This window comes from Microcaecilia unicolor, chromosome 4 (assembly GCF_901765095.1).
Source record: "Microcaecilia unicolor chromosome 4, aMicUni1.1, whole genome shotgun sequence".
NCBI lineage: Eukaryota > Metazoa > Chordata > Amphibia > Gymnophiona > Siphonopidae > Microcaecilia > Microcaecilia unicolor.
The window spans coordinates 340,238,240-340,260,198 of NC_044034.1; the positions used below are offsets into that span (position 1 = coordinate 340,238,240).

At 44.5% G+C, this 21,959-nt stretch overlaps 1 protein-coding gene across 5 annotated transcripts in view; it reads left to right on the plus strand.

The window, feature by feature from the left end:
* Positions 1-21,759, plus strand: part of TIAM1 (T cell lymphoma invasion and metastasis 1) — a 369,616-nt gene extending 347,857 nt beyond the window's left edge. For all 5 annotated transcript variants that reach the window (XM_030202124.1, XM_030202125.1, XM_030202126.1 and 2 more), the window contains 5 exons: positions 1,259-1,317; positions 3,943-4,045; positions 9,377-9,464; positions 15,682-15,854; positions 19,995-21,759. In XM_030202124.1, coding sequence (XP_030057984.1) covers positions 1,259-1,317; positions 3,943-4,045; positions 9,377-9,464; positions 15,682-15,854; positions 19,995-20,476 — 905 coding nt within the window. In that variant the 3' untranslated portion in view covers positions 20,477-21,759. The remainder of the gene's footprint in view (positions 1-1,258; positions 1,318-3,942; positions 4,046-9,376; positions 9,465-15,681; positions 15,855-19,994) is intronic.
* Positions 21,760-21,959: the final 200 nt, after the last annotated feature.

The following is a 21,959-nucleotide window of genomic DNA, read 5'->3' on the forward strand; positions in this document are numbered from 1 at the left end:
ACTGAGAAAGGTGTGAGCTAAATCCAAATAAATAAATAACCATTTTCATGATAGTTAGCTACAGGATGCAAATGAGCTCCTGGCCCATCTGCCTGTCCCCTTAGCTGAATATTGCAAAATATTTTACTTGCATTCCTGGGACCCTGACTTTTATGCATTCCCTGCTTTGGGAACACAAGTAGCACTTTTTAAAAAGCCCATTCTCCAGTTTAAAATGAAAGGGCCTACTGGCCCAAATCAAAGGTGGCCCATCTTGGGGGCCTCATTCCCTGGTAGGCTAATGTTTATCCTTTCTCGTACCCAGTTCTGACTCGGAGCACAGTGCCCAAAGTCAGACCCTGGCCCTTTTCATGTCCCCGTCTCCTCTTTAAAGAAGCTCTGGGACTGTAGATTCCCCTGGCTCATGAAACAGATGACAGGGATGTTGGGGGCAAGAGTGATCCCCATTCATTCTGCTCCATGGCAGCCATATTGAGAAATGACATTGGACCCCTCAGTTCAGATCAGGACTGGGGATGGAATAGGGGGATCACGAGACCTAGGAAGTACCCAGGGAGGGCTTGAATACCTTGATTTGGGCCAGTGGACCCCTTTGCTTTAAGGCACTGCCATGTGAAAAGGGTATTTTTGTTGGGTTTGCACAAAATAATTATAGTTTCTGAGCTGTAGATTCTGCAAAAATCAGCCTACAAAGACTTTTCCGTGTGCTTATTTTTGCAAAACATCTGATTAATGAGCTGCTCTGTATGAATTTGCATCACAGAAACTCATTAATGTGAAATTTACATAAACTTTCACATAAAGAAAGCTTCACGTGAAAGTTTACTGCATGGCAGGACTGTTTTGTGAAACCTTTCACAGAAAGGATTTCTTGTATTGTATAGCATGAAAACTGGCATTTTTGCCCTTTTTACTTAGAACAATTTGCATATTAATACGAGAGGTCCTTAGTATTAAGCCCAAGTGGAAGAAGGTAAGTCTATATTCTCCTCCTGCCTTAGTGGAAAAGACATTGTTGGGGTTCTGAGGGGATGGAGAATGGGAGAGAGAGGCTTGGACATAACTTGGGGATTTTCCCCACAAAAAAAGAGTGATACAGAAGTGTTATTGAAACTTGTGAGCCATGGAAGAGAGATAGAACTCTGTTTTGGGAGTTAATTGGAGCCACCACTGGCCCCCAGCCAGGCCGTAACAGTGAAGAACACTGCAAAATAATGTAACACAGCTCCTTGTTAAATGTTGTTTTCTCTTCCTTTAGTGTTCAAGACTGCCCTGGTCTTTATATTTAAGGACAGTTCTAAACAGAAGAAGAAACTTGTAAGTTGTCTTGTTATCAATGCATAGTGGGGTGGGGGTGGGGGCTAGTTTTATAAGGCTCCTACACACAGAAAATGCTGTTTATAAAAACTCTATGGTCGCTTACATGTGTTTACATGTATCTGCAAGATGATATGTACTTGTATGAGCACTGTGCATAATTTACATAGAGTGGCAATATGTACGCTTATTTTACAACACACACACTAATTTAGGAGCAGGTGCACCAGCATTTGTGTGCTAAACGTAAGCTTCCATCAATATGCAAAACATGTAAACATCATTCTGATGGAAGCTACCTAAGGGGTCCTTTTACTAAGGTGCACTGAAAACTGGCCTGCGGTAGTGTAGGCGCGTGTTTTGGGCACACGCAGATCCATATTTCAGCGCTCCTGCAACAAATGCTTTTTTAACGATTTTTGCCGAAAATGGACGTGCGGCAAAATCAAAATTGGCGCACGTCCGTTTTGGGTCTGAGACCTTACTGCTAGGTGTCACGCGGTAACCGGGCGTTAATGACCTACGCGCGTCAAATGCCACTTGGCGCACGTCCTATACGCGCATCCGAAAATAAAAAATTATTTTTCAGACGCTTGCCAAAAATGAAATTACCGCAAGAGCCACGCGGTAGCCGGGCAGTAACTCCATTTTGGCACACGTTGGGCGTGTGTAGACACTTACGCAGCTTGGTAAAAGGGCCTCTAAGATAAATGGACATGATGATTTACGTTTTGTTTTGTTTTTTTTTGAAAGGTTTTTTTTTTTTCCTAGGACATTTATAACAACTAAGGGTCGGATGTTCTAAGGGCAATTAAAAGATCATTTGTTTGAATGTGCCTTTTATCTTTTCCGTTATGACTGTGGTTTTTGGAAAGTTATTTGAGTAACTGTTCATTGCAGATCTACCTGTTTGTTCTGTTTGCCGTTTTATAAAGGGAACATATGCGCATAAGAGCCATTACAACATTACCCAGTACTTTTCCTCCAGAAGTTGCACACACAGCTTTTTCTGTTTACTTTACATGTTTATGTGCATATTTTATACAATACTAGTAAAAAAGGCCCGTTTCTGTATGAAATGAAACGGGCGCTAGCAAGGTTATCACCCCCCCCCCTCGCTCTCTCCCTTTGTCCCCTCCAAATCCCACGGCTCCCTTTCCTCCCCTCCGATTTCCATGCCGTCCTCCCTCTCCTCTCCCACTCTCCTGCAACTCACTACTTTGTCCATAAGTTTCCACGTTGTACGTGCAGGACGTCAGACTCAATCAGAAACCAAACGAAGGAAGCAGTGGCGTAGCCACAGGTGGGCCGGGGCCCACCCAATTAAGGCTCAGGCCCACCCACCAGTAGCACATGTTTAGCAGTAGCTGGTGGGGATCCCAAGCTCCGCCAGCTGAAGACTTCCCCCTGATGGTAAAGAAAACGCTATTCTCCACGATACTGGCACCTGCGCATGCTCAGTTTTCAGTGCATTCCTGCTGCCAAGGTGGAAAGAAGCGTTTTCCCACCAGCTGAGATTTATTTTTTTTGGGGGGGGGGGGGAGAACACTTGGTGCCCACCCAATTCTTGCCTAGGCCCACCCAAAATCTGTTGTCTGACTACGCCCCTGGAAGGAAGAAGACTTTGGCTGGCGGGGGGTTGGGGTCCCCCGCCAGCAAAGGTAGGCGACAGCGGGCGGGGGGTCGAGAGGGTCATTGGCAGGGGGGGGGGTCAAAGTTGTTTTTAGGTGTCGGCAATGGCGGGCGGGGGGGGTTAAAATGTGCCCCCTCACCTTCGCTCTGGACCCCCCTACCGTTGAAGTCTGGCTACTCCCCTGTTTCTTGGTAACAGTTCCAGCTGCCCCCTCACCTCCCCCCCTCCCGAAAGGAACTAATCCTCCCCCTGGCCCTATGCCTCCACTCCCACTAAAATAGCTGTGGCGACCTCTACTGTTAGCCTTATGGTACTTCAAGTACTGTGAAGATGCTGCTAGAGGTCGTAGCAGGCAGCCATTTTGTAGCGGGGCTGGCAGGAGTGGGGTTCCAGGCCTACCTTGTTTCTTTAGGGGATCAGGCCAGGGGAAGGTTTGGTTCCATTCTGGGGGAGGGGGGTCAGAATTCAGGGCACAAATATCTTATATAGCCCCTGGTTGATATTCAGCCGGAACCTGGTGCTGGTGCTCAGACATGGTCTGGCACTGAATATCTGGGACTAATTTAGCTGGTGACAGTCGGCATTTAAAAAAAAAATGCTGACTGCTGCCGGCTGAATATTGACCAACAGATAGATAGATCTGCAGCAGTACTGGGACTTTCTCCTGGATTATTCTCTGTATGAGGACCCTGAGATAACGTCATTACTTGCTCATAGCTCTCCCTTTTAAGTCATAGTTGTGGTATTTGTTTTAATAAATAGCCATAGACAGCAGACAACTTAAAATAAAATAAACTTGGGTGTCAATGCCGCTAACATCAATACAGTTATTGATTGTTGTTACATATCAGTAAGACATCCTTCCCCTGGTACACACACAAACAGAATGTTGGTTGAAAAATAAGCAATCCCATCAAGCACAATGCTGTCTTAAACCAAGTATCTCTCGTTACTAAAGGAAAATTATTTATTTCTGTTATTTAACCATTTAGGGGGGCTCACACAGAGCATCCATTTACGAGGAGCGGGACCCTTTCCGGTTTCGTCATATGATTCCCACAGAAGCTCTCCAGATTCGGTCTCTCACAAGTGCAGGTAAAGATAACTCTCTTACCGATTGTGTTTCCCCTTTTTTCCTCCTCCTTAGCTCAGTCGGAGCCAGGACTGGGGATCCTAGGGCCATGAACGTTGGTTTGGAATCACTCAGGCATTTTTCTGCTATGTTAAATAGACCCTCTGTGTTCCTAGTCTGGTCATTGCAGCAGGAAAACCTATATGATGGATTTGAGGAAACCTATATGATGGATTTGAAATCCAGCCACTAGGAGTCACCCTCAACAATGGTCATGATCTCTCCCCATGACTATTTTGCATCTACAGTGGTGCAAAGTCTGTGAGAACTTCAGCCCTGAGGTGAAAATTAACTTTCTCCAGAGCATCTACCTAATCGTCAGATTATAAAATCCAAAATAATAAATAATATTACAGGTCAGACTTGCAAACTACCTGGACTGTATCAGAATTATCTCCCTGAGTAGATACCTGAGGCGCGTGAAATTGGCATGCTGTAGGCCACTTTCTACCACAGCAGGAAAAAAAGCATTTTTACAATGGAGCATTAAATGACCGTGCACTAATAATATTAATGCACAGCCATTTACTGCCTGATCCCTTAACACCTCCTATTTTGTAGGCAGCGAGGGCTCATACGCTACTCATGCAGTAATCGGGCAGTGCACAGAAATGTGAGTGCGCTACCGATTACCACCGGGATTGCCTCCTGCCATAGCTGCCGAGAGGGGGAGCAGGGGGGACAAAATTCCCCGGGCCCGGTACCACAGTCCCACCTGCCCTCCGTCGTCGACCGTCTGCCCCCTGCATTGAAATTGCAGTCTCACCTCCATGAAAGCAGTGCTGCAGGCAGCAGAATGCCTCCCTTCGGCCCTCCTTCCCTCCCTGTGTCTCGCCCTCGTCTGACGTAACTTCCGTGAGGGTGGGACACAAGGAGGGAAGGAGGGCCCCGAAAGGAGGCATTCTGCCTGCAGCGCTGCTTTCACGGAGGTGAGACTGCGATTTCAATGCAGGGGGCCCGGCTCGGTGGCGGACGGAGGGGGGGGAGCGGCGGCGGCAACCTCAGGGGGGGGTAGATGGGGGAGCGGTGGCGACCTCGGGGGGGGGTGGAGGGGAGAGCGGCGGTGGTGACCTGGGGGGGGGGCCTTGCCCCGGGCCTGGCCCAGTCTCTCGGCGGCCCTGCCTCCTGCAGTAGAAAATAGAAAATAATATTCTACCATGGGAAGCGCGTGCGCACTGAACTCAGAAGTACCATAGGGCGCCTGTGCTAACCCAGCAGTAGGGCCAATTTGGTGTGCACCAGTGCGCCTTTGTAAAAGGTCCCCTTAATGTAGCAAGCAACAGTTTATGATTTATTACGTAGAGGAGTGTGGTAGCCGTGTTAGTCCACTCTTAAGGTTATCAATAGAAATCAAACAAAATAAAACATGGAAAAGAAAATAAGATGATACCTTTTTTATTGGACATAACTTAATACATTTCTTGATTAGCTTTCGAAGGTTGCCCTTCTTCCTCAGATCGGAAATAAGCAAATGTGCTAGCTGACAGTGTATATAAGTGAAAACATTCAAGCATTACTATGACAGTAAAATAGATACCATTGGAGATTCTACATGGAATGTTGCTACTATTGGAGATTCTACATGGAATGTTGCTACTATTGGAGATTCTACATGGATGGAATGTTGCTATTCCACTAGCAACATTCCATGTAGAAGGCTGCGCAGGCTTCTGTTTCTGTGAGTCTGACGTCCTGCACGTACGTGCAGGACGTCAGACTCACAGAAGCAGAAGCCTGCGCGGCCACATTGGTGATCCGCAAGGGCCGACTTCTACCTGGAATGTTGCTACTAGTGGAATAGCAACATTCCATGTAGAATCTATAGAAATCAAACAAAATAAAACATGGAAAAGAAAATAAGATGATACCTTTTTTATTGGACATAACTTAATACATTTCTTGATTAGCTTTCGAAGGTTGCCCTTCTTCGGCAGATCGGAAATAAGCAAATGTGCTAGCTGACAGTGTATATAAGTGAAAACATTCAAGCATTACTATGACAGTAAAATAGATACCATTGGAGATTCTACATGGAATGTTGCTACTATTGGAGATTCTACATGGAATGTTGCTATTCCACTATCAACATTCCATGTAGAAGGCTGCGCAGGCTTCTGTTTCTGTGAGTCTGACGTCCTGCACGTACGTGCAGGACGTCAGACTCACAGAAGCAGAAGCCTGCGTGGCCACATTGGTGATCTGCAAGGGCCGACTTCTACATGGAATGTTGCTAGTGGAATAGCAACATTCCATGTAGAATCTATAGAAATCAAACAAAATAAAACATGGAAAAGAAAATAAGATGATACCTTTTTTATTGGACATAACTTAATACATTTCTTGATTAGCTTTCGAAGGTCGCCCTTCTTCCTCAGATCGGAAATAAGCAAATGTGCTAGCTGACAGTGTATATAAGTGAAAACATTCAAGCATTACTATGACAGTAAAATAGATACCATTGGAGATTCTACATGGAATGTTGCTACTATTGGAGATTCTACATGGAATGTTGCTATTCCACTAGCAACATTCCATGTAGAAGGATGCGCAGGCTTCTGTTTCTGTGAGTCTGACGTCCTACACGTACGTGCAGGACGTCAGACTCACAGAAGCAGAAGCCTGCGTGGCCACATTGGTGATCTGCAAGGGCCGACTTCTACATGGAATGTTGCTAGTGGAATAGCAACATTCCATGTAGAATCTATAGAAATCAAACAAAATAAAACATGGAAAAGAAAATAAGATGATACCTTTTTTATTGGACATAACTTAATACATTTCTTGATTAGCTTTCGAAGGTCGCCCTTCTTCCTCAGATCGGAAATAAGCAAATGTGCTAGCTGACAGTGTATATAAGTGAAAACATTCAAGCATTACTATGACAGTAAAATAGATACCATTGGAGATTCTACATGGAATGTTGCTACTATTGGAGATTCTACATGGAATGTTGCTATTCCACTATCAACATTCCATGTAGAAGGCTGCGCAGGCTTCTGTTTCTGTGAGTCTGACGTCCTGCACGTACGTGCAGGACGTCAGACTCACAGAAGCAGAAGCCTGCGTGGCCACATTGGTGATCTGCAAGGGCCGACTTCTACATGGAATGTTGCTAGTGGAATAGCAACATTCCATGTAGAATCTATAGAAATCAAACAAAATAAAACATGGAAAAGAAAATAAGATGATACCTTTTTTATTGGACATAACTTAATACATTTCTTGATTAGCTTTCGAAGGTTGCCCTTCTTCGGCAGATCGGAAATAAGCAAATGTGCTAGCTGACAGTGTATATAAGTGAAAACATTCAAGCATTACTATGACAGTAAAATAGATACCATTGGAGATTCTACATGGAATGTTGCTACTATTGGAGATTCTACATGGAATGTTGCTATTCCACTAGCAACATTCCATGTAGAAGGATGCGCAGGCTTCTGTTTCTGTGAGTCTGACGTCCTGCACGTACGTGCAGGACGTCAGACTCACAGAAGCAGAAGCCTGCGTGGCCACATTGGTGATCTGCAAGGGCCGACTTCTACATGGAATGTTGCTAGTGGAATAGCAACATTCCATGTAGAATCTATAGAAATCAAACAAAATAAAACATGGAAAAGAAAATAAGATGATACCTTTTTTATTGGACATAACTTAATACATTTCTTGATTAGCTTTCGAAGGTTGCCCTTCTTCCTCAGATCGGAAATAAGCAAATGTGCTAGCTGACAGTGTATATAAGTGAAAACATTCAAGCATTACTATGACAGTCTGTTGGTCAACATTTTACAGGACCAGGACACTGTACCAGTGATTTCACAGTGAGAATCCTGAAAGGTAACTTTAAAACCATACAAGAACGTAAGATCTTTGAAGTCAGAATGATTGAATATTTAAACACCCAACAGAAAGGACTTAACAAGGACCTGGGGTCCCTAGCCCATTATAAACCATAAAGCTGTACTTCTCTCCACCTCTCACCTATCCACACCCATCCTGTTAGAATATCAATGATATGCTTTGATGTCCCCATGCATACCTCCTACCCACCCCCATCCTCCCACCCTGTCAGACTGTCATAGTAATGCTTGAATGTTTTCACTTATATACACTGTCAGCTAGCACATTTGCTTATTTCCGATCTGACGAAGAAAGGCAACCTTCGAAAGCTAATCAAGAAATGTATTAAGTTATGTCCAATAAAAAGGTATCATCTTATTTTCTTTTCCATGTTTTATTTTGTTTGATTTCTATTGATTTATTATGTCAAATCCAGCTGTAAGATCCAATAACGGTAGAAGCAGATCCTTTCATTTGTCTCGACTGCATCCAATATCCTTCACCAATGAAACAGGAACTGACTCGATACTACTGTTTTTGAAATCCTGATTGCCTGTCATTTTAGGGCACACGTGTTTTCCACAAATTCCAAGCCACTTGGTTCTCTCAGGAAACCGAGGTGTCCTTTTACTAAGCTGCGCTGAAAAATGGCCTGCGGTAGTGTAGGCGCGGGTTTTGGGCACGCGCAGATCCATTTTTCAGCACGCCTGCAAATAAATGCCTTGTTTAAAAATTTTTGAGAAAAATGGGCGTGCAGCGATATGAAAATTGCAAGACGTCCATTTTGGGTCTGAGACCTTACCGCCAGCCACTGACTTAGCGGTAAGGTCTCTCGCGTTAACCGTGCGGCAATCACCTACGCACGTCGAGTCAGAGGTACCGCCCGATTTTTCGCCTCACGCAAGAAAATAAAATATATTTTCTGGTGCACGTAGCGGGCACACATAAAAAAATGAAATTCCCGCACGGTGCACATGTTAGACGGGCAGTAAATCCAAATTGATGCGAATTGGCCACTCATAGGTGCCTACGCGGCTTAGAAAAAGGGCCCCTCGAGTTTTTTAAATGACCAACTTATTGAGGCTTTTCAAACACAAGGCCCACTGAACGCTTTTTCCTTGTCTGTGAATGATTTGCTTCAGTCTCAAAAGGATGTAAATTCTAAATCCACCCTTCTGATTTCCAGACAATAGAAAATGTTTTTAGCGTCCCCTTTTACTCTTTTATTATGTAAACTGCTCTGATGTGGCAAATGAAGGGTGGTAGATCAAATATTTTGAAATTAATAAATATTAAATAAAACAGAATGGTTGTTTTCCTTCTTGGTATTGGACGCTAATAATTGAATATGATCTCTCCTTGTAAATACTGCAAAAGGGTCAGCATTCTTGTTTAAAAATGCACAAAGCCATTTAAATTTCTGATGTCTGTTTTTCTTCCTTTTAAAATGTATATAGATGCAGAAACAAATTTGGTGTGTGAAATTGTTCACGTTAAGTCTGAATCAGAAGGAAGGCCTGAGAGAGCATTTCATCTCTGTTGCAGGTGAGTGTGCTTACGTAGTGATCCTCTGCCCTGCGGTGGATACGAGCCAGATTACCTGGTGCTGATTTAAAAACTAGCCAGTGGGGATTAACTTCCATGCAGATAATTAAAATATTATAGCAGTCACTGAAGCTGTTCTTGGAACTGAGCCAGAGAAAACGGGGGCAAATTTTGTAACAGACCATCTAAATCGTGCTACAGATATACAGATACATCGTACCATCGTTCCTTTTCCCTTGCGGCACCTTATGCCTGGAATAGACTTCCTGAGCCTGTACGTCTAGCTCCATCTCTACCTGTTTTCAAATCTATGCTGAAAACCCACCTTTTCACCACTGCTGTTGGCTCCTAGCCACTACTGAATTGCCCTCCCCTTGTTCCTTCTCACCCAGTACTTCCCTCACCCTTAGTTGTCTGTATTTTTAGATTGTAAGCTCTATTGAGCAGGGACTGTCTCTCTGTGTCAAATGTTCAGCGCTGCGTGCGTCTGGTAGCGCTATACAAATAATAATAATAATTGTACCAGTTTACAAAGGGAAAGTCCATGCATGCTTTCCCTTTTGAAAATTGCCTCATTGAAACTACATGCGTACATTTACACTTAACTGTTCTCAAGAAAATGTGTGCGTATACTTTAAGATCCAAAATTATGTATGTAAGTCCAAATGCTGCCACAACTCCATACTCAGGAATGCTCCTGTTTGTAAAACTATATGTAAAATTATATTAGGAGCCTATTTTACTCACATATGCTCTGGATAATTTTATGCTTCTGTGCATAAAACAGAAGTGGCTTTTAAATTATCCCCTCTAATATATTTCCACAGAAATAGGGTTTTATAAAGTTGCACACCCATTATGCAAGTAAAATTACACACATGTACAGGGGCAGCTCAAGCCAATCTGCTGCCTGAGGCGAGGGATGAGATGGTGCCCCCACTGCCCACCAGAGTCCCCACCCCTCCCTCCTCAGAGCTACAATCAGGGAGTTTATTACAAAATCATGAAAATACATAAACCACATATATTTATATATTATATGCGCATAAAACCAAAGTCAAACAACCTAATGGAGGAGTCAAACCACACACAAAAGAAAAATGTCCAGTTTATTCCACCAGGGTTGAGCCCTCGTGCTGGCGACCACCAGGACCTAGCTACATACATACCTCTGAGGCCTGGGGTGAGGAGCACAAGTACTCACAGAGAAGTCAATTGTATGTATTATTCATTCACAAGGGTATTCCCAGATCAACCAATAAAACTGTCCCAAGAAGTGGTACAAAACAGAAGTAGAATGTTTTACTTAGCTGTCGCCGCACACTAAGCAGAGGGTTTCAACGTTTCATCAACGATGATACCTAGATCCCTTTCCTGGTTGGTGACTCCTAACATGGAACCTTCCATCTCGTAGCTATAGTTCAGGTTCCTCTCCCACATGCATCACTTTGCACGTGCTCACATTATTTTTTTTTTTAATTTATTTATCATTTTACTTAATTACATTCACATTTATCACATAAATGTAAGGAAATACAGAAATTAATATAAAAAGGAAAACATTTTCTCTCAACAATATATATTTACATAATTGTCCACAATTGGAAGATCCAAGATCAGGAAAACAATCTTAAAGAAAATAAGAAAAACTCAAAATGGTTAATCTTACACTTCACATTTTCTGAGGGAGGAAGTGCTCACATTAAACATCATCTGCCATTTAGATGCCCAGTCTCCCAATCTCGTAGGATTTAACAACTTTGAATAACTTTGTGTCATCAGCAAATGTAATTACCTCACTAGTTACTCCCATCTCTAGATCATTTATAAATATGTTAAAAGCAGCAGTCCCAGCACAGACCCCTGGGGAACCACCTTTTTTTCATTGAGAATACTGACCATTTAATCCTACTCTCTGTTTTCTATCTTTTAACCAGTTTTTAATCCATAATAGTACACTACCTCCTATCCCATGACTCTCCAATTTCCTCTGGAGTCTTTCATGAGGTACTTTGTCAAATGCCTTTTGAAAATTCAGATATACATTATCAACCGGCTTACCTTTATCCACCACTTCAAAAAAATGTAATAGATTGCTGAGGCAAGATTGCCCTTCACTAAATCCATGTTGGCTTTGTCTCATTAATCCATGCTTTTGAATATGCTCTATAATTTTGTTCTTTATAATAGTCTCTTCCATTTTGCCTGGCACCGACATCAGGCTCACCAGTCAATAATTTACCGGATCACCTCTGGAACCTTTTTTTAAATTAGCGTTACATTGGCCACCCTCCAATCTTCTGGTGTCATGCTTGATTTTAAAGATAAACTACATATTTCTAACAATAGTTCTGTAAGTTCATTTTTCAATTCTATCAGTGCTCTGGGATGAATCCATCTGGTCCAGGTGATTTGCTACTCTTCAGTTTGTCAAATTGCGCCATTACATCTTCCAGATTTATGGAGATTTTATTCAGTTTCTCTGACTCATCAGCTTTGAATATCTTTTCTGGCACTAGTATCTCGCCCAAATCTTTCTCGGTGAAGACCGAAGCAAAGAATTATCTCTCCACTATGGCTTTTTCTTCCCTAAGTGCCCCTTTTACCCCTTGGTCTTCTAGCGAACTGATTGTTTTGCCGGCTTCTTGCTTTTAATATACCTACAAAAAATTTTACTATGTGTTTTTGCCTCCAACGCAATCTTTTTTTCAAAGTCCCTCTTTGCCTTCCTTATCAGTTCTTTGCATTTGATTTGTGCTGTTTCTTATTATTTTCAGTCTGACCCTTCTTTTATTTTCAGAAGGATTTTCTTTTAGCTTCAATAGCTTCCTTCACCTCACTTTTTAACCATGCCGGCTGTCATTTGGTCTTCCTTCCTCCTTTTTTAATACATGTAATATATTTGGCCTGGGTTTCCAGGAAGGTGTTTTTGAACAGCATCCACGCCTGATGTAAATTTTTGACCTTCACAGCTGCTCCTCTTAAGTTTTTTTTTTTTCACCATTCTTCTCATTTTATCATAGTCTCGTTTTTGAAAATTAAATGCTAACGTATTGGATTTTCTGTGTGTATTTACGCCAAAGCCGATATCAAATCTGATCATATTATGATCACTGTTATCAAGCAGCCCCATCACCATTACCTCCTGCACCAGATCATGTGCTCCACTAATGACTAGGTCTAGAATGTTTTCTCCTCTTGTTGGCTCCTGAACCAGCTGCTCCATAAAGCAGTCCTTGAGTTCGTCAAGGAATTTTACCTCCCTTGCATGCCCCAATGTTACATTTACCCAGTCAATATCAGGTTAATTAAAATCACCCATTATTATTGTGTTCTCCTGTTTGTTAGCTTCCCTAATTTCTGATAACATTTCTACATCTGTCTGTTCATTCTGGCCAGGTGGACGGTAGTACACTCCTATCACTATCCTTTTCCCCTTTACACATGGAATTTCAATCCGTAAGGATTCCAAGATGTGTTTTGTTTCATGCAGAATTTTCCATCTATTTGATTCAAGACCCTCCTTAACATACAATGCTACCCCTCCAACAATTCGATCCACCCTATCACTTTGATATAATTTGTACACTGGTATGACAGTGTCCCACTGGTTATCCTCCTTCCACCAGGTCTCAGAGATGCCTATTGTATCTAATTTTTCATTTAGTGCAATATATTCTAACTCTCCCATCTTATTTCTTAGGCTTCTGGTATTCGCATATAGACATTTCAAACTGTTTGTTGTGTCTGTTTACATCTTACTCAGCAGTTGACAGTGTTAATTTGCAATCTTTTGTCTGCTTTTTAAGACACCTGGAGGCATATTTTCAAAGCACTTAGGTTTCTATGGAACTTTGGAAGGCTAAGTGCTTTGAAAATATGCCTCCTGGTCTACTATGGTCTCTATTGCAACCTCACTATCGGGATACCCTATCTTACCTGTTTTGGTAATATCTTTGAAAGATACCTTGTTCCGAACCATGCGCTTTTGAACGACTGTCGGCCTTCTCCCAGGTTCTAGTTTAAAAGCTTGTACTCCCAAGCCCATTTCTCCCTTCTACCCCCTGTTGTCCAGCATCACTCATACTCTCTCTCCCCACCCTCATCCTCCCCCCCACCCACCAGGCTGCAATCTGCCATCTCCTCCATTCCTTCCTCAAACGCCTCCCCCCTCCAAGTCTACCTTTAATTTATTACAAAAGTTGCCAGACAGTGATTCAAACACGCTGCCCTGTCGCCATCCCCAGAGCCTGCTCTCTATTGTGGCCCACCCTCTCTGACATAATTTCCTGTTTCCGCTGGGGCAGGCCGCAGCAGAGAGCACATGGCAGCGTGTTTGAATCGCTGCTGCTGCCTGGCGACTTTTAAAACAAATTAAAGTTTGACTCGAGGGGGGGGGAGGAGGTTGAGAAAGGAGGGGAGTAAATGCTGGCCAGAGAGGGGGGGAATGAAAGGAAAGACGCCAGGGGAGGGGTGCAGCAGAGACAGCTGACAATCTGGCGGCTAGATGCTGCTCCTTGAAGAGTGCTACCTGAGGCCTCCGCCTCTGTCTCATAGGGCACTCCTGCACATGTATCTTTTTATCGTTTCTTTGGAAACAGTCCTTATATGAACTAAAATGCTTATTGAATCAACAGATAGGACAAATATCAGAAGGCTATAACAAGTATTAAGGGGCATTTTTGATATGACGTCTAAATCTGATTTTGGACATTTTGCTGAAAACGTCCAATAATCAAGTGGCAAACAGCAATTTTCAAACCAGAAAAACGTCTTTTTGTTTCAAAAATGGCCATTTCCTAGATGTTTTGTGCTCAGTGTGTTTTTCTTTTGTGACCATAAAAAAAAAAAAGTCCAAGGGAAGAATGCACAAAAACTAGCCATTGGGATGTATGGATCGGCCAGCAATAGACTGGCTACACAGCCGTCCCAACAGGCACTGCAGTGGACTTCACATAAAAGGTCCCAGCTACACATCTCAATGTTACTGCCTTATATTGTGTGGTGAGCCCTCCAAAACCCACCAGAAACCTACTGTACCCAACTATACAGCACTACAATAACCCTTTTGGCTGAAGGTGTCACTTGTATGAGGGTACAGTAGGCTTTTGGTGGGTTTTGGAGGGCTCATACTTTTTCACCACAAGTGTAACAAGAGTGAGAGATGGGCCTGGGTCCCCTTCTCCACAGTGCACTGCACCAACCACTAGGCTACTCCAGGGACCCTCTTGCTTCTGTAATAGGACTGGCCATAACATCTGAAGTCGTCATAGAAGCTGATATGTACTGTTTCATTCACATCTTTGGGGTGTCAGAGGGGATCAGTGACCATTGGGAGAGTAAGGCGGGGGAGTCATGCCTTAATCCCTCCAGTGGTCATCTGGTCATTTAGGGTAGCATTTTGTGACTTGGTCTTGGTAAACATTTTGGTCTAAACCTGTTTCAGACTTTTAGCCCTGATGAATATTTTTGTTTTGTTCCATTATGGCAGAAAAATGTCCAAGTTCTAGGAATACCCAAATCCCGCTCCCAGCATGTCCCCTTGTGATTTGGATTCACTGCAAACTGCATTAAAAAAAAAAAAAAACATTTTAATGTGTTTCAAAAATAGCGATTTGGATGTTTTAGAGAAAAAAAAATCCATGTGCCACTTTGTGCTACTTTTTGGAATTTTTTCTGCCTCGAAAATGAGCCCCATAATCTTGTGTTCAGTTTGCTTCTCATATTTCTGCATGTAGTTTTTGATATTTTTTTTTCCACCTAAACAGTTGCACAGCAACCTTGTACTCCCTTACATGCAGTGGCGTTCCTAGGGGGGCGGACACCCGGGTGCAGCACCCCCCCCCCCCCGATGCAGCGCGGAACACCCCCCCCCCCCCGGGTGCATGCCGGTTGGGGGGGTGCCGCAGCACGCGCCTGCTCAGAGTTCCCTGACTTCGCACGTTCGCTGGAGCTCCCTCTGACCCGGAACAGGAAGTAACCTGTTCCAGGGCAGAGGGAGCTGCGGCGAACGCACGAAGTCAGTGAACTCAGAGCAGGCGCGCGCCGCAGCACCCCCCCAGCGGCGTGCACCCGGGGCGGACCGCCCCCACCGCTCCCCCCTTGGTACGCCACTGCTTACATGTACAATTTTCTGCTTTATATGTTCATAAAATTGATAACATCATGAGTCCAAATAGTTCACTGTGTGCTTAGATCATTATTCTTTTACTTTTAGTTCTCCAGAAAGTAAAAAGGAATTTTTGAAGTCTGTGCACTCAGTTCTGCGTGACAAGCACAGGAGGCAGCTTCTTAAAACAGAGAGTTTGCCCAACTCACAGCAGTATGTTCCCTTTGGAGGCAAAAGACTGTGTGCTCTTAAAGGTGCAAGACCAATGATGAGCAGAACAGGTACTGAGCTAATGTTCATGACAATTGCATCTTTGTTGTTCACACAGGAAGCAGATTTCAAGGACTATGTAAAGGTGCTAGTACAGAGTCACTATTAAACTTTTCAGTAGCAGAATACTGAATTGCAGTGGTTCCGAAACCTATCCTAATGGGCCCACCGCTAGTTAATTTTTCAGGAAATCCTTTAGGAGCGTATCACTCCTATTAAACAAAATGCCCCACCTCTCCCCTAGCAGAGTCCATGCCTTGTTCTGCCACATCCCACTTATGGGCAGATGATCAAAAGCCCCACGCTGTTCCAAACAGCACTCCAAAAATAGCGCTGGAACAGAGCGGGGCTTTACCACAGCTATGATCAGAGATAATTACATGCAAATTTAAGCACGCAATTCTCTTAGATCATGGGCTCAGGCACAATCCTCCCGCACTTGTTTGACAGGTCTGGGCTGTCAAGAGCCCAGACCTGTTAAACACAGGGGCTTGGAGGTCCTTGGGACCACCAGACCCCAACTACCTCCGCCCCGAGCCAGGCAAAACAGGGGCTGCAAGTTTGGTGGACCTCTGGTCCTCCCAACCCCCCCCCCCCCCGACACAGGAATGCTTGGGGGGGATAAGGGGGTCTGGAGACCCACCAGATCTCCAGCCCCCCCCCCCCCCCGAACCTATGTTGGGGGACTGGAGGTCCATCAGATCTCCAGCCCCCTGTCGCGGGGGAGGGGGGTCGGTCGGGTCAAGGTTCCTGCAGGGGGCTGCTGCATTGGGGGGGGAGGGGGGAATGGGAGCCTGCTAGCATGCAAATGCATGCTGAACAGGGCTCACTATTCCTCCCCAGTGGTTTCAAACCCTAACGCCAGCTCCAAGCTGGCGTAGGGTTTGCCACGGCCAGCGAGCCAATCTTTGGTGCACTGGTCACTGATCATTGGGGATGAATAGGTTTAGCCCAGTTTTGCATGCATTTGCATGCTACTTGCATTCAGAGCCCGCAAGCGCATTGTTTCACATCAGGCTGCATGGTCCTGCTATGCAGTTTTGGGTGCCACTGCCAGTGTTGCCAGGTGGAAAATTTTTTTCCCACCCAATCCAGCATAAAACCCGCCCAAAACCCGCCCAAACTCAAACCCCGCCCCTGACACCCCCACCCCCGCGTCATCACCCCCGCCTCCCCCGTCACTGGCCCCGCCTCCCCGTCACTGGCCCCGCCTCCCACGTCATCGGCCCCGCCTCCCACGTCACTAACCCCGCCCAAAACGTCACTAACCCCGCCCAAACACGTCACTAACCCCGCCCTCGCGGCCGAAAAAGCCGCCCAAAAAACCGCCCCGAAGCCCAAAAAGCAGCCCAAAAAACCGCAACCCGCCGCGGGCAAAAATTTCCCGCGGCGGGTTGCAGAAAACCGCCCAATTGGGCGGGAAAACCGCCCATCTGGCAACCCTGGCCACTGCTAATTTGAACTGCATGGGACTCAGTACACTCACATAGCTGTCAGAAGCTGGGTGGTAGAGGAGGAGCCAGCCTAATGTGTAACTGTTCTATTCCTCTCATCACATGATTGAGAGGGAGAGGCAGAACAAGACAGGGCATTGTTCTATTGGAGAGGGAGGCACATCAATCTGGAAGTGCATGTTGTGGGAGGGAAGGGCAATGCTGAGAGTACGTGCTTAGGGGGTGAGAAAAGAATGAGAGCTGAGGAGGGTATGTTCCTAGCGGGTGAGGAAAGAGCAGTATATTTCTTGGGGTGAGGTTGGGGATAGAATGAGAACTTGGGAGGTATGTGCCTTGGGTATTGGAGAAAGAATGAGAGATGTGTGTGTGTGTGTGTCAGTATCGCACCATGCAGTCTATCCACAATTCAGCTAACCTAAGTTAGCCTGACTGAAGGCCTCTTGGAAATGGTACAGCTCTGACACCCCCTGGTAGGTGATGTTAGTGTAAACTTAGAGGGGAATTCATCAAGCAATGTTGCGTTAATTGATCCTCGATGTGCCTTAAACTGCCCTAACACCACTTGACTCAAAATACTGTGACAATATTTAAGTTGCCGCATTTTGCATCTCATTACTATGCAAATACCTCAACGAGACTTGCAGTAATATACCACAAGTAACGTTAGGGCTCCAAATTCATAGTAAAATAACCCCAGCTTTTTTCTAGGGTTATTTTACCATCCAGGAGCATCAGACCGCAAAGCCGCAGCCTGATGCTCCTGGGACTGCAGATCTGGGTTCCCCCAGCAGGGCTGCCGAGAGACAAAAGCAGGCCTGGGGCAAAACCCTGCCAGCCAAACAGCTCTGCAGCCTGAACCACCCCTGGTGTAAGGAAGTTTGGCAGCATGCTTTCTGACCACTGACGCCGGCACTCCTCACATATGCTCAGTTCATGCTGGCGAGTTGACCATGTGCGGAGTGCTGGCATCGGCTGCTAGAAAGCATGCTGCCAACTTCCTTACACTAGGAGAGGTTCGGGCTTGTATCCCTGCCAGCCATTCAAGGTACTGCAGTTGGGTGGGTCTGAGCCCAAAGTGGAGGGGCCCAGGCCCCACATGCCACTGGGTCAGTTGAGCATCCCAGGCTTCTGGGTCTTCCCCCTTAAGCCACCCCCCTCCCCCCCACAAGACCTTTAAAAATAGAGGTATATAAAATAATGAGTGGAGTGGAACAGGTGGATGTGAAGCGTCTGTTCACGCTTTCCAAAAATACTAGGACTAGGGGGTATGCGATGAAACTACAGTGTAGTAAATTTAAAACAAATAGGAGAAAAGTTTTCTTCACCCAACGCATAATTAAACTGTGGAATTCGTTGCCGGAGAACGTAGTGAAGGCGGTTAGCTTGGCAGAGTTTAAAAATGTGTTGGACGGTTTCCTAAAGGACAAGTCCATAGACCGCTACTAAATGGACTTGGGAAAAATCCACAATTTCGGGAATAACTTGTATAAAATGTTTGTACATTTGGATAGCTTGCCAGGTGCCCTTGACCTGGTTTGGCCGCTGTCGGGGACAGGATGCTGGGCTTGATGGACCTTTGGTCTTTTCCCAGTATGGCATTACATTTGTGATCGGGTGGGGGGTCATCTGGGGTCTGGTGGGGGGGGTCTTCAGGCAGGAGTAATGCCCAGTTGCTCCTGCCCAGTCAATGTGCCAGCTTCAGAATGGTGCTCCTAGCAGTAGTCTTGCATGACTACCACTAGGGGTCATGTTTCCATATAAGGAAATATGACCCCTAGTGGTAGTTGCGCCATTTTGAATCTGGTGCATGGACTGGACAGGAGCGACCGGGCATTGCTCCTGCCTAAAGCACCCCCAAGTCCCCGGATGACCCCCCCCCCCCCAACCGACCACCAATGATTTTTAAAGATAGCCTTTATGGTTGGGTGGGCAGGCCTTGACAGGAAGGGGACACAGATCTTCAGGCCCGGGATCATCAGGCTGTGGCTTTGCAACCCGATACTCCTACGCCATAGGAATAACACTGCTTGTGAGGTGGCTCACAAACAGCAGCATTCTCATGTCCCAGGATCCTGCAACCTGTGGTACTGGGATCCCCGGAGGTTGCTGAATCCCATGGTGCAGCAAGGTGTGGTAAAGGGTGAACTTTTACTACATCTTGATGGATTCCCCCTTAATGTCTCCAGCAGTGTCTCTAGTATCCTCCAAACTGTTGGCTTGTCATTTACATGTTACAGGACCATGGCTCTGAATAACAAAGACCTGGTAGGCAGGCTCCTGAGGCCCCTAGTTTTGAAGAAAGTACACTTACTTGCAAAAAGTTATCTTCAGATCAAAGACTCTATACAAATCTGTACAGACGAAATGCTGGGGAAGAGGAAGGTGTTGAAAAAGATTTGCAATTCCTCCTTGTGTAAAATTAGTTAGAGAAATCTGTGGTTGAGCCTGGTTTCAAACCAGAAAACCCGTTTGCAAAATTAATTTGGTTTTGAATTAACCTTTTTATGTATCAGTAAATGAAGATGCTCCTTGGAGCTGCTAAGCTTAATCAACTGCCTTGAGGAAGTATGCCAGATATGTCGTGAAGGTCTTAATGTTTCCTGACCCTATTAGTTCTTGGCTTATTGTTTAACAGAAATTTTGAATGATGTGTAAGTGACTTTACGAATGGTTTCTTTACGCAATTTTTTTCTTCAGTGTCTGCCCCAAGCAGGTCCCTTGGGAGGAGACGACGCCTTGTCAGAAACAGATTCACCATTGATTCAGATGCTCTCTTGACAAACAACCCCGATGAGTCCCAGCAGCAGCCAGCAAACAGTGGGGATGCTGAGCGTTGGGTAGAGGAACAGTTTGATCTGACTCAGTATGAAGAGCAGGAGGACATCAAAGAGACAGACATTCTAAGCAGTGATGATGAATACTGCCAGTCCATGAAAGGCAGCGCGACGGAAAAAGAGCTAGAGGAGCAACTCCAGGAGGCGTCCATCACAAGCAAGCCATTTTGTCACGGAAGAAAAAGCCGTAGCTTCATGGGCACACACGAATCCAGAATGACCCTGCTGAAGAAACAAACTGCATTGTCTGGAGTCAATGGCAGTGTGGAAAGCAATATGGGCGAAGTAATCTGGGTGAAACGTGAAAACTTTGTACCAGGTAGAAAGCTGAAAACGGACACCTAAAACCCTCCTATCTGGTCAGATGTGTGTAAATATATTCCGTGCCCCCCCCCCCCTCTTCTGTACCCTGTGCAGAGCTCTTCTGTAGACTGCAGGCCTGCACCCACACATCCATGGCAGCTGAATGTTCCCCAGCCATACAGCCGCATTCAACTAGCGTAAAAACGAACAAAACTTGAAATGGAATAAGCTTGAGTCCTTTCTATTACATTGCTAAGGGCTTTTTAATTATTGTATTTATTCTTTGAAAACAATTTGGGATTGTGAAAAACATTCAAAATGCTGTATAGCCCTTGGGAAACACAAATTTCTGAAGGGGCTCCAAGCCTGTCCAGCATATACGAACAAAGGGATTTTATGTCGTAATATATCGGTCCGTTTTAGAGTTATGCTGCTTTTCAATATTTGTACAATTTTTAATCTTTTCCCTGCCCTTTTAATGTAAAATGAAATATGTGTATTTTAGAAATGTTGGGGATTTTACGTTGTGAAGTGTGTCTGGTTTTTATTTAATGTCAAGAATGGAAACTATACTTTTACATGAAATATTCTAAAAAATGCCAAATTCTCTTAAGAGACTTAAATATGACACCGGAAAAAAGGAGGGGGGTTACTTTTGTATTTTTACCCAAAATGCAGGTACATAAAGGGAAGAAAATCTGTGTAAACTTAGCTCCAAACTCAAGAGTGCAATGTTCTATCTTCTCACACACTAGTTTTATACAATGCATATTTAATGTTTAAAATATCTGAAAATGTGTCCTCATGATTACTGTTTAAATAGGTCATGATTTTCTAGAAGCCAAAATGTTTACCATGTAGATTGAAGGTTCACTAGCTATAATTCACCTCAATGCAAATTTCATCCTTCTGACACCAGTCAAGAAGGGTTAGGGTTAATATTTTGATTTGACTCAAGTTGAATGACATGAAAGCAATTGCTTTCCGTGTAGAAGATTTTTGTATATTTTTATTAAGAGAAAAACTGTACTATACCAATGAAATATTCTGAAGAATCTCTTCTTTATCCAGAACAGGGTAATGCGCATTTACTGTACAACCAAGTTCAACTAGCACACAGTAAAGACAAATAGCACTTTAAGTTGGAGGGTGGGGGATACTTCATACTATTTCACATTTCATACTAATTAAGGGGTCCTTTTACTTAAGTGCGCTGAAAAATGACCTGCGGTACTGTAGCGTGCGTTTTGGGCGCATGTAGAATCATTTTTCAGCGCGCCTGTAAAAAAAAAAAAGGCCTTTTTAAAATTTTTGCAGAAAATGGACGCGCAACAAAATGAAAATTGCCGCACGTCCATTTTGGGTCTGAGACCTTACCGCCAGCCATTGACCTAGTGGTAAAGTCTCACGCGGTAACTGGGCGGTAATGACCTACATGCGCCAAAAGCCACGTGGCGTGCAGCAGAAAAAAAAATTATTTTTTCAGCTGCGCGTATCCGACACATGGCAAAAATGAAATTACCGC